Source organism: Mytilus californianus, unplaced genomic scaffold (genome assembly GCF_021869535.1).
Source record: "Mytilus californianus isolate M0D057914Y unplaced genomic scaffold, xbMytCali1.0.p SCAF_10, whole genome shotgun sequence".
NCBI classification, from domain to species: domain Eukaryota; kingdom Metazoa; phylum Mollusca; class Bivalvia; order Mytilida; family Mytilidae; genus Mytilus; species Mytilus californianus.
In genome coordinates, this window is record NW_026262582.1 from 703,425 (window position 1) to 716,918 (window position 13,494).

The 13,494-nt window shown below is 31.0% G+C and overlaps 1 protein-coding gene across 1 annotated transcript in view; it reads right to left on the minus strand.

Annotated features, from left to right (window-relative positions):
• Window positions 1-13,494, minus strand: part of LOC127718635 (uncharacterized) — a 147,539-nt gene that overhangs the window by 32,573 nt on the left and 101,472 nt on the right. Inside the window, exons 9-13 of the mRNA XM_052224686.1 lie at window positions 10,613-10,795; window positions 8,617-8,823; window positions 6,708-7,334; window positions 5,894-5,911; window positions 2,143-2,275 (exon numbers count right to left, since the gene is read on the minus strand). Coding sequence (XP_052080646.1) covers window positions 2,143-2,275; window positions 5,894-5,911; window positions 6,708-7,334; window positions 8,617-8,823; window positions 10,613-10,795 — 1,168 coding nt within the window. The remainder of the gene's footprint in view (window positions 1-2,142; window positions 2,276-5,893; window positions 5,912-6,707; window positions 7,335-8,616; window positions 8,824-10,612; window positions 10,796-13,494) is intronic.

Below are 13,494 nucleotides of genomic sequence, written 5' to 3' on the forward strand. Positions count from 1 at the left end.
ACTGAGACAGACCGAACAATATAGCAGTCGCAAGTTGAGACTTTCATAGCTTACTTTATGTTATGGGTTTTTCTCATTGTTGAAGGTTGTATGCTGGCCTATAGTTGCTTAAATCCACGTCATTTTGAAACTACTTTACACCTCTTTGCAAGATCTATGATGTATCAATACCAGCTTCATTCTTAATACATTAAAGAGGACAAAAGAACATGGGGTAAACCAATACCAAACAATCTCAATTCATAAACATTAAACCAATACCAAACAATCTCAGTTCATAAACATTAAACCAATACCAAACAATCTCAATTCATAAACATTAAACCAATACCAAACAATCTCAGTTCATAAACATTAAACCAATACCAAACAATCTCAGTTCATAAACATTAAACCAATACCAAACAATCTCAAAACCAATACCAAACAATCTCAATTCATAACCATTAAACCAATACCAAACAATCTCAGTTCATAAACATTAAACCAATACCAAACAATCTCAATTCATAAACATTAAACCAATACCAAACAATCTCAATTCATAAACATTAAACCAATACCAAACAATCTCAGTTCATAAACATTAAACCAATACCAAACAATCTCAATTCATAAACATTAAACCAATACCAAACAATCTCAATTCATAAACATTAAACCAATACCAAACAATCTCATTTCATAAACATTACAACGAAATACAAAGAAAACAGTAGTTTTATTATTGTTCTTCATCCTGCAGTCATTGGGTACATTTATGACCCTTTTTTTTCTTTAAGATATATTAATATGTCACAACACAGAGATATTTCATCCTTTAAATACATATTTTCATGACATTTCCATCATGAAAATTATCAGACCTATGTATTGTTGGCATAAATAACTTTTTGACACTCTCAGGATTAACAGTTACAGATAAATAAGGAGAACTCAGAAAATTACAATGTCATAACAGTTTATAAAAGTACATAGTTTATGTGTAACTTCCGTCCTTTTAATCACGTCAACGGTCTGAATACAAAGACAGTTCATGGCTAGTGTTACGACCATTTAAGTGAGAGATGTTTATGTGGAGTGCATGTTTCTAGAAATTTAGTTTCTGTGTGATATATTCTGGACTGCTTATGTAATTTCATGTATTGATGTGATTTCCAGTGCTGATTTCATCCCCTGTTTTTGTTGGGGTGGATGTTGTGTAATGTGAAATCCCTGTGTAATTTTTGAACAACTATTTTTATTTCATTTGAGCTGTGTCGGATAGAATTTGATTAGGCAAGTGCATGTATTACATGCACTTGTATAAGACTTTGATTTTGGAACATTCATATACGTAATAAAAGATGAATGTCAGTTTGTTTTGTAGAATATTTATATCAATTCAATTTCAAACAGTTATAGACTTTGCATAGAGATTTTTCAACCCGAAATAGGATAACAGATGTATTGATATTCATTTGCAATCGACGCAGCTAATTTATTGTGAACTTTTGTGTTGATTTCATCTTCAGGTTTTTTTAAGGGTTCATCTTGCTTAATGTGTAGTCCCTGTTTGATGATTTGCTGACTATATGTGACTGTTTATGATGTTTTGATGAGTATTTGTGACTGTTTATGATGTTTTGACGACTATTTGTGACTGTTTATGATGTTTTGACGACTATTTGTGACTGTTTATGATATTTTGATGGAAAGGACATTTCAGTGTACACACCGTAATAAAATAAAGAAAGGACATTTCAGTGTACACAGCCTAATAAAATAAAGAAATAACATTTCAGTGTACACAGCCTAATAAAATAAAGAAAGGACATTTCAGTGTACACACCGTAATAAAATAAAGAAAGGACATTTCAGTGTACACAGCCTAATAAAATAAAGAAAGGACATTTCAGTGTACACAGCCTAATAAAATAAAGAAAGGACATTTCAGTGTACACAGCCTAATAAAATAAAGAAAGGACATTTCAGTGTACACAGGGTAACAAAATAAAGAAAGGACATTTCAGTGTACACAGGGTAATAAAATAAAGAAAGGACATTTCAGTGTACACAGGGTAATAAAATAAAGAAAGGACATGTCAGTGTACACAGCGTAATAAAGAAAGGATTAGGATTCCAGGTGTAATAATCTCCTACCTGTGTACTGAAGCGTGAAGCTAACTTCCTGTTTTTCCGCCTTGCGATTGGTGGTGGAACTTTGGACTTTTCTGCAGGTTTTTCTTCTTTTTTCAAGTTCTGGAAGAGCTGAACCTTCTCCGCTAAACTCCGTCTAAAATTAACACATGATAAAATGTACAATAGAAATAAAACGAAAACGAAAGTGAATATCAGATCCATTCTGTATGATAGTAACACAGAATGATGACAAATTTCCTTCCTGTATTAAAATCCTTAGAAAACAAAACTCTTATTTGTCATTCTGACTAACATGTCTGAATTATCCAGTAGCCCGAGTTGATGATTGCTACACAATATTCTCTACAATCATAAAACTTGTCCTCGATTTCAGTTTAACATCAAAAACCTGTTTTTACACTATTTCTATAAAGGAAACCACAAGGTTCCTTCCTGTATAGTTTTCCTACAAACAGTTAGGAAAGGTCTTAAATCTTAAAACATTTTAGTATGCTAGCTATAGCCAGGATATATCTTATTTTTAGAAATGCAGGCCATAAATATACTAATTTTAATTCTTATTCCCCATGTGCATAAATGATACTGTATGAAATCATAAAACTTTGTGATGTTTATATACCATTGTAACAGGTTGGCTTACATGGTTTAATTAGCATATAAAAAAATTCATATTTGCATTTTAAGTAGCATTATTTTTTATGCAATAATTCCTGAATCACAATAATCACATCTTGCATTTTTGGTTATAGTTCAACAATCATAATAATAAATGTACATTTAAAATTCTGAATATATAAAGTACTTATTCATTCTATCATTCTAATGAATCGTTTTTGTAAATGCTACATTTTCCCTTAGTGGACACAAATTTATTGCTGATTTAAACTGGATGAACCCGACTAAAACACTTAAACATTATACATAAGAATACAAACACAACATTGACACGAAAGCCAGAAAAAAAACACACAACTAGAGTCAAATTCTACCTTCAATTTATCAAGTTTATAAATATACACTACACTCAAAAACACAAACCGTCATTAAATAAAAACACATTAATCTTGTAACAGCCTGAATTAACTCATGGCCATGTTAAAGTTAAATGAATATTAACGTAGATGTCAACCCCATAATTCTTTTAAACCTTTGTTGATAAAATCAGTCTGATTTATATAAAATCAACACAAGGTCTCACTATATATTCCTAATATTAAATGAATGACCATGTATGTCTAATCAACACAATATATTCCTAACATACTGATTGTAAATATAAAACAAAATAAAATTTAAAGTTCTGCTCTTAATGTTTAGGATCTATATATATATATATATATATATATATATCCAACTTGAAATAGGTGACCGAGAAAATTAAATTTAGTAAAGCTCTAAATGTTCTCTGGACATGCAATTCCTACTACTATGTCAATGAAAACGATCAAAATTATTTTTTTGTTAAAAATTCAAAAATTATGATGCATTTTGTGACGTGTAAATTTGGTATATGCAGGATCATATCTATCAAATATTCAAGAGCAGGTTTCTGGGGGTTAATTCAGGATTTGATGTTGCCAAATTTTCTGTGTAATACTTTTGACCATAAAGCGGTCTGTCTTTCAGATAGGAATTATAAAATTGTCTTTAATCTATTATGTATCTACCGGTACATGTTATTCAAATTTTAAATTCTTCCTGAATAACACCAGACAGCTTACTATTTTCTTCTCAATGATCCAGTATTTGGTGATTAACAAGTTCAATATCTCTTCATTCCTCCTTATATTCATTTTAAATTGGAAAATATTTTAAGTCAAGCTTCACAAAAATCAGTCATCTAAATTGTGATTTTATTACAATCCCCTGTATGATCATTTTTCTAATAAAAATCTGTTATTCTTGAAATCCAAATATTAAAAAGGTACCTGTCATAGGACCATTTCCCACCCACCAATTTTATCTTCATTAGAACCCCACAGGCCAAGGTGATAATTGACAAATTAAAAATCTAAGTACATGTATGTAAAACAGATCATTGCTTCTTACCTTCATATGACATAAAACCTTATTCCCCTCTCTCTCTCACACAACACATCAAATTATATTACACCACTATATAAACCTCATAAAAACATATACATTGTGTAATAAAACACATGGCTCATATCGCAATGTAGGCCAGCTACTTGTGTCAAAACTATGTGGGTGACATTAACTTTGATGTCAGCCTGACAAGAGATCCTTAAAAAACATGGCTACTTTTTTTTTTATCAAAACTTGTTGATTCTATTTTCTAATCTTTTTTTGGTAAAAATAATCAATGTTATTGGACTGAGGAAATAGTATCTACCTACACATGCTACAAATATCTGTAAACAAAGTCAATTTTATCTTTAAATATCATGACCTATATGGTATTATTAACTATATGTTCTATAGAGGCCACAGAAAAGGGTGTTTAGTTCTATAATAATTATATATAAATGTCTTGCATGGGGATGGAAAAGGCTCAAAGACAATAAAAATACATCAAATTCCAAAGTATAAACTACAAAGTCCCTATTTATAATTTCTATAGATCATTAAAGACTGGGGTGTTTTTCACAAGTTCAAAGCTAATATTCTGAAGACACACACTGGATCTCTGATGTACATTATAAGTAATTCATACTCATGGGGTATTTTTTTATGATCTTCATTTTATCCCTTACAGAGACAGCAACCCAATAACATCAAACATCTATAGTTTTCTACAACAATCGTATTTCATCCTATGCTTTTATTCTATCTATGAAATTTCTGAAAATGTTTTCTTATAGAATACAAGCATTCTATTTTAAGTGTCAATACAATGTTTTACCCTGTCTTAATCACTGCCAACTCCCCATAAATATATTTTAGAACCTCAGATAGATGAAATATAATATATGCCTATATCAAATTTATCTATATTCAACATAAAATTTTAAATTTTAATCCCTTATAGATTTATAAAGATAAATATACAAGAGATAGGGTCAATGAGGAAAATTATTTTTCATGAGAAAAGAAATATTTCAACATACATGACATAGTTTGTTACACGTATTGATATAAAAGTAAGGAAATGAGGTATGATTGCCTATGAGACAACTATCCACCAAAGTTCAAATAAAGTGGATGTTATCAATTATAGGCAACCGTAAGGCCTTCAACATGAGAAAAACCCATACCGTATAGTCAGCTATAAAAATCCCTGACATGAAAAATATGAAACAATTCAATTGAGAAAACTAACAGCCCAATTAGGATACCTGAATAAGCACAATTTCAACAAACAGAATTAATATAATTTACTTGACAGCCTCCTGTCTTTTTTCTTTTAATTTCAGACATGAAAATCATGAACAAACTGTTTCCCTTAAAAAATATGTGATACACCAAAAATTGTGAGTAATATTTTGGGAGTACACTTGCATTATACTGTGGAAGGAAATCAATGAAAAAATATCTAAAGGCCTACATATCATGTCCAAATCTGCTATTATAAAGTTCCTATACTAGCATATAGTTGTCTAATGTGGCCATAATTTCTGAAAACCTTCTGAATAATACACAACATTATATGTATTCTGGTGAAACAAACAAACAACACAAATTCTGTTACATCAAAACAATAACCCTAAACCAGCAGGGAATATCTCAAAGTTATCATCTTCTTAAATTCAAAGTTGAGTACTTTTGAAACAGTCCCTGTAGCTATACTTACTTTTCCGATTGTGGTGAACTATAAAAATTTGTTTCAGATACAATCAATAAATTTTAATCCATCTATAAATAATTTCCTCTTAGTGAATACTGAAGAACTTCCTGTTCAAACTTCGAACTGATTTTTTTCTGCATATGTTAATACACTGTATAAAGATAACTATAAAACTATTGAACGTGACAGAGAAATTCTATGTGTTATTATTCTTCCTGATATATGAATAAACCCAAATGTTTTCTTCGTTTTTCGTACAGTACGATTTCAAATTAGCTCATTTCATGTTTTACAATTTTATTGTACGATTTAAATTTGACGGGTGTTATCTGTGTGTAAACAACATTTCCTAGGGTCTGTTTAGATGTGTAGAAAATTAAGGTGGAAATTTAAACCATATAAAATCTGAATACGATCACCCTAAAATCAGCAGAGTACGAAATTACTTTCCAAGGTTATATAAATTTTGTAAAAAAAATATACACATCTATATATATATATATCTCTTTGTGTCAGGTATGATTTGCATGAAAAAGTTTTTTACATTTCAAATCACACCATGAAACATCGTAATTGAATACTTTTAAATAATTCAGTAAATTTTTATGACATCCTTTATTACCTTGTACACAGTACCCATTAAAAAATAATAATAATCATTCAAACTATTGTCATATATTCCTTAACACAGGAACTGGGTCATACATAACAGAAGTTACGGACAGACGAGAGTGGGGATAATGAAATATTTATCATTTAAGTTTGCTAGTATAATATTTCAACGATTTGTACCACAGACTTAAGAACAATAAATACATACTTTGATTTTTCATCGTGAATTCCTTCATTTTCGTCAACCTCGACAGCTTTTCTTTCTGCCTCAGTGATTTCCCCATCACCATCTGCGATTTCTGCTGCAGAATGAACCTCATCATCTGTTACTGGAAGTGTCCTTGACCTTTCTCTCTTCTTCCTGTCGATATAACGCTTCGCTCCACTAGCACATTTCTTTGGTTTATCTTCCAGGATATTTTTAAACATGGATGCCTTTGCTGAAACACTGAGACGAGCCGGATCATCCTCCATTAATTCTGCCTCCAAACTTAAACTTCGTGAACTGTCGGATCTGGCAGAATCGTAACCTTCTAAATCTGACCCCGACAAGATTCCAGAATCGGCTTTTGAGTCCCTCATTCCGCTGTGACGAGACTTTAATCTGTTGGACATCAATCTAATCTCTTCAGATTCTGGCACAGAGCCAAGTTCTGCTGCGGTAACAGGTAATGTCTTATGACGGTAACTGCGACCTCGTCTCTTCCTTGGTAGGTGCTGTGGATATTCAGTTTTCCTGTATACTATTTGTTTATCTTGTTTACTGAATTGCTCAAACACATTTGATGAAGCTTTTCTTAAAACTTCTGCTCGGAAAGCTTGGACAGTGGCAAGGCTGAAATAAACAAATAAATGATAACTTCTGCTCGGAAAGCTTGGACAGTGGAAAGGCTGAAATAAACAAATAAATGATAACTTCTGCTCGGAAAGTTTGGACAGTGGAAAGGCTGAAATAAACAAATAAATGATAACTTCTGCTCGGAAAGCTCGGACAGTGGAAAGGCTGAAATAAACAAATAAATGATAACTTCTGCTCGGAAAAGCTTAAACAGTGGCAAGGCTGAAATAAACAAATAAATCATAATCCAGGAACAAATTCTGACATTTTGAGTGTTGTATCTATACTAACATGATTATCGTTATAAATTATATCTGTAGGAAATATTTATTATGTCATATTATTAAGTTTAAAATTGCATAAAATCCAAATATTTCAACATCGTTTCAAGATAAAAACACAGTGCATACAATGATGGTCTTCCTGTACAACTTTTAAATGTGATTTTTCAAATGTTGATTAAAAATGAGAAATTTATTTATGGAACTTAAAAAGATCAATAACTGAAATTTTTGAATAAAACTGAGTCTTTTATTATGGTCATAATGGCATATGAGTCCAATACATTTTTAAAAGATAAAAACATCTGCTTAATTTCTGACAGAAATTTGATGGACAATTCCTAGATCTTTTATGTTCTTTGTGTTTTTATCTGATGTACAACACCTCATTAATTATTTTTAAATAAAGGATGTTAAAAGTTATTTCAATATTGTTCTTAAAGCATTTCAAAGTTTCAACAAATACACTACCTTTGGCATAATTGTCTGAGAAAATCATTTTGTCAAATTTTAGTTGATTATTTTTCAGAGTTATCTCCCATTGACCAAACTTGTTACTATACATTAAGAATCAATCTTTTTTTCTATCAAATGATATAAATTATAAATTTTGGTAAAAAAAACCCAGTCAAATATTTAATATCATATATCAAAATGTTGTTCTGTAATATTATTTGTTGCAAATATTTGAGAAAAATGACAGAGTGACCTTTTCACAGATTTCAGACAAATAGATAGATTTGAATTTTCAAATATCTTGATTTTAAGCATCACTGAAGAGATATAAATTGACCAAATACTCATCTGGTGCAGTACAATTGGTAGCCTAGGCTTAAATTTTATTCTGATTTATTAACTGGTACCCTAGGCTTGAATTTTATTCTGCTTTATTAACTGGTATCCTTGGCTTAAATCCTATTCTGCTTTATTAGCTGGTACCCTTGGCTTCAATCTTATTCTGCTGTATAAACTTGTACCCCAGTTTATTTTTTACTTACTTTCCTGCCTCCTCTAATTCCTCGATGGTAACAGGCTGTGTCCTAGTTCTCCAATCATCTCTCGGACGTTTCTGAAAACTTTTACGTTTGTCTTGTACTGAGGTTGATCTCTGCTCTGCCAATGTATTCAGTTTTTGTAGCAAATTGTTTCCAGTTAAAGATGAAGCCTCATCCTGATCAAAAGACTGAGATGTAGAACTACTTGATCTACAAAATATAAACAACAAGGGATAAAGAAAATTTACCTTCACTCAATTGTCCTGACATTATGTCATAGATTTCTCTATCTTGGTTTTGTGACAAGTCTAGTTTTATTCAAGACTTTTTTAAATCATTGAAAGATTTTCAGTAAATAAGTGAAATCAGTCAATCCACATTTACCACTATTATTTATTCATATAAGTCTATTCCTAAAACATACTGTAAATTCACAAATTATTGCAACGTTTTTATTAATGCGAAAAATGAGACAGTTTTGCCAGTGGTCGTGGATTCACAATAATAAATGCAGGCATTGATTTCTGAATTTACAGTAGTCAAAATGTGCTGCTGAAATCCTTTCTTTTCAAACCTAAAAAACAAATCTAACAGTTCAAAATCACTTTCTGAGCCATGCAAATTAAGAAATATATATAAATATTACAAGAGTATTACCTAGAGCACCCCATCCGTCCAGACCTAATGAGGAAGCTGTGCTGTCTGTGTTTACTCTAGTTAATTGTCTTATCATAAATCAACAACAAGTACATGTACTAATCAATTACTGACCATCTGGACATCAGGTCATAGGGGTTAGATTATTATGGTATAGCACAAGGAATTTATGCATTAAAGTGTAAAAAAAAGAAAAACAGTAGATTCATTATTATTCATAGGTTACAAATTTCAACAGAACATGCAAAATACAAATGACTCTATTGGCACGGAAACAAAATTTGTCAAAACCATGAAATCATTTATCCACCAAAATGTATACACAATTTTTCCTCAAACAACTAAAACATGACAAAAAAAATTAACACGACAAAAAAAAAAAAGACTCCACAATATTCTATTTTTCATGCCAGACATCATTGAGAAGGAATGGACTCATTGTTGAAGGCCATACAGTTGCTTATAATTGCTAACATCCACTTCATTTGAACTTTGGTGGATAGTTGTCTCATCGGCAATCATACCACATCTCTATATTTTTATATCAACCAATCATAAACTGTCAATAAAAAAAGGAGGAAAAAAAAAAAGAAAAAACAAATAGTTGAAAAATAAAAAATTCTAAGAAAAATGACAAAAATTTCCCAAAAAGCCAAACTTCTGCTTCAACAAACCTTGAAATATTTGTATACAATAAGTTCCTTTCTCAATTGAGTCAGATACATATCATCAAGATATATCTTGAGATGGCAATAAGAACATAGTAGAATGGAGCCAGGAAAACACTCAATGATGTATATAAATCATGTGATGTCATGTTTCTGTGTTGACTGTGTAGGAGATATAATGATGCATTATAAATATCTGCCAAAATCACTAAGTGTTGTATATGGAGGAAGATCCAGGCCTTTCCTCTTTGATTATAAGACTATTACCTTTGTCATTTTATTTATTGTTTATTTTATTTTGCTTTGATATATCTCCCTGTGTGTTTATACTTTTTACTTTGTCTTCAGAACCAAACATTAAAATAGAAGCCCCAAGTCAAAATTTTCTTCCATATAAACCTTACTACTAAATCCTGGTAATAAATGAAATACCTGCCACTGGATATTAAGCCACCTTACAGCCAATCATAAGTCAAGGAGTTACTGTCCATGGAAACCATCAATTGTAAATAAAAATGTAACTGATAAAATGTTTATGATAACTGCCCCTGACCAATACCATAACAATGAAATGAATAGAAACACTTGGTTGTAACAGACAGACAAATAAGAATACATAGTGTTTGCAAGTAGTTGACCTCTTTGTTTGGGGTTACCAGATATAAATATCTTACCTATAAAATGCAGAAAGTTTAGGAGTTGTTGCCCCTGATCGTGACTTTGGTGTTATTGGACATGACCTTGTTTCCTCTAACTTTGTTGCCATATGAAATATTCTCTCTGTAATGGAAGGCATCTGTACATCCTGATCGTCATCATCGTCGTGAGAAATGCTCTTACGCTGCTCTTGTTCTCGTCTGAAATTACACATGTATGAAATATGAACTAATTTTATCAAAGTAATAGTCTATCTTTACAAACCAGTAGCATGCAACATTTTTAATTTAGCTGTCCCAGAAAATATCTAGGTCCAAGTCCAGAATATAATCAAATGTTAATGCTATCAATTTTAGGTCTTTTTTTCTCATATAGCTCTTCTTGTATTTCTGTATTTATAAATCCTTGGCTTTGAGCAATTCTTGATGAAGATAAATCCTTGGCTTTGAGCAATTCTTGATGAAGATAAATCCCTAACAGCACTTCAAATGCAGGAAATTGATAATGTTTTATTTTCCTTTTTTCAATGAGCTATAATGGAACTGATAACAATTTCCCAGATGAAAACATAAGTAATAGGGTCCCAGCATATTTCTACATCAAAACAGCAAGAACAGTGATTATACACAATGTCAAAATATTTCTACATCAAAACAGCAAGAACAGTGATACACAATGTCAAAAAATTTCTACATCAAAACAGCAAGAACAGTGATACACAATGTCAAAATATTTACATTTCATAACATACAATATCTGAATGAATAAGCAATACATGTACCTGAACATCTTGTTATGTATAATCCATACATGCACTGGTGTATTAAACCTTCATGATTTCTGGCATTCATCTCTCATCATTTATTACAGACTTTAGCAAAGGTCGGACATAATGTTGGCACTGGGGTATATTTATGTAATAGCTGAGACAGAGGTGTCACCTTGATTGTAGGTGTGTACCTAACTATATTTTGTTTATGAAATAGGTTAGAAATACACCCTCCTGTTTGATGAAATGAGAGCCTAACTTAATACATTGTGTTGGCAGGATAGCCTTCTTAATAGATTAGAAATAGCCATTGATATGCTATAAATTTTCATCAACCTTTATTATCTATGTACTGATCTGGGGCTATACCTTTTGCATTGTATTTTTGATGTCACCTTTTTTTTTATCATGTCTTAATCCAAGGTGCGAGTCATTTTTTGGTTTTGTTTTTTTTTTTTCCTTTGAAATCATTGCAAAATATCAATTCCTCTTCATAATGTCTATCCACATCCAAATAGATAAAATTCCTTTTTTCTAATGTATTCCTCAGTTCAACAGATATTTTACCAATAACCTTATTTTTTTGACACAAAAAAGTTTCCTAATTTAAGGAAACAACACATTCAAAAGAAAGACAACTCTTGTAAGATTAAAATAAGGGAGGTAACTATTGATAAGTTCCTTTTAAAAGTCGGTTTATTTTCCCACATGTTATGTGTCTACATTTTGACTTTATAAAAAGTATGGAAGATATCACAAACCAAAGATGTAAAAACTTATCAAATTAACATGATATGAAATTATCTTATTTTCTAAACAACTTCCTGTAGGTATCAAATATTAAATGTAAACTATTTATCAGATATCAAAACATATAATAACTTATCGGCATGGTATCAAATCAGATTGTTTATATGTAATTACCAGCATCTTTATCCTAGTGCAAGTTAGTTCATTTATTAAAATAGGAAACTACTACAACTAGAGATACAATAAGATCTGTTCCCTGTTGCCATTCAAAACAATATTGGATGGCCAAATCAAACACAAAGTTGAAGAGCATTAAAAAACTAAATAAAAGAAGAATGTTTCTGAGGACACAAATACCCCCTGCTCAAGCTTCAAACAAACGAAGACAGACGGAAGGACAGAAAGACGGAAGCTCAAGGGTAACACTTAATGCCCCCGTCGCATATGGCAGGCGCATAAACAATCTGAATGTTGTGCCTAATTTGGATAAAGCAATCTATGCCTGGGGGTAGAGAAACCTTAGATGTAATAACTTATCAAATTAGGGTTCACACCTCCAACAACAAAATTGGTGATTTTGGCAAACATTTAAAATCAAAAAGTGCTGACTTAACTGAACTGATAGACCTACCACAACATCAAAACATGAAAGACCTACCATAACATCTAAATGGAAAAAATCAACAAAAAATACAGAAAGTTGACAAGTACAGGCTGTCTAACATCAGATGAAGTGTTTACTGGAAATTGAAACAGACAACTTGGAATCAAATGAATTTGACTTTTCTGTTTTACAGTATATTGGTGGGTTCTGAAAGAGAATTTAAATCTTACAAATAAGATGTTACTTCTTACCTTGAAAATGTACAGAAACATCTGGTAATTGATTGAACAATATATTACACTCTGTGACAAACATCTGGGGATCAACAAGGGGTAATGCATGCTATAATATGCAATTAATTTGTATGAGGTTCAATTCGGGGGGTTTAAATAAAAGTTTTATGTATTAAAAATAAACAATTTTATTGAAGGAGAAAAAAATGATTCTGAATGACTGTGGCTAAGTATAGTTTAAAAAAATCCCAATATCTTCTTATAGGATTTATTAAACTTGTTAAAGGCCAAAATTAAAAAAATAACATACATGTGTATAGGATTTTACTGAATGTACCTGATGTTTATTAATGTCTACCTAAGATTTTATTTGAATTGCAACAAAATTAAAGAACCTTTGAAAGCACACTCACCAAAGCCCCCATATTATCAATGGGCAAAAAAAATATCATAAGATTCCAAAGTTCAAAGACTCATAACACCTACAAAAGTCAACTGATAAAAATTTCTTGTAGATATTCACATCTACATAATTTTTATGTC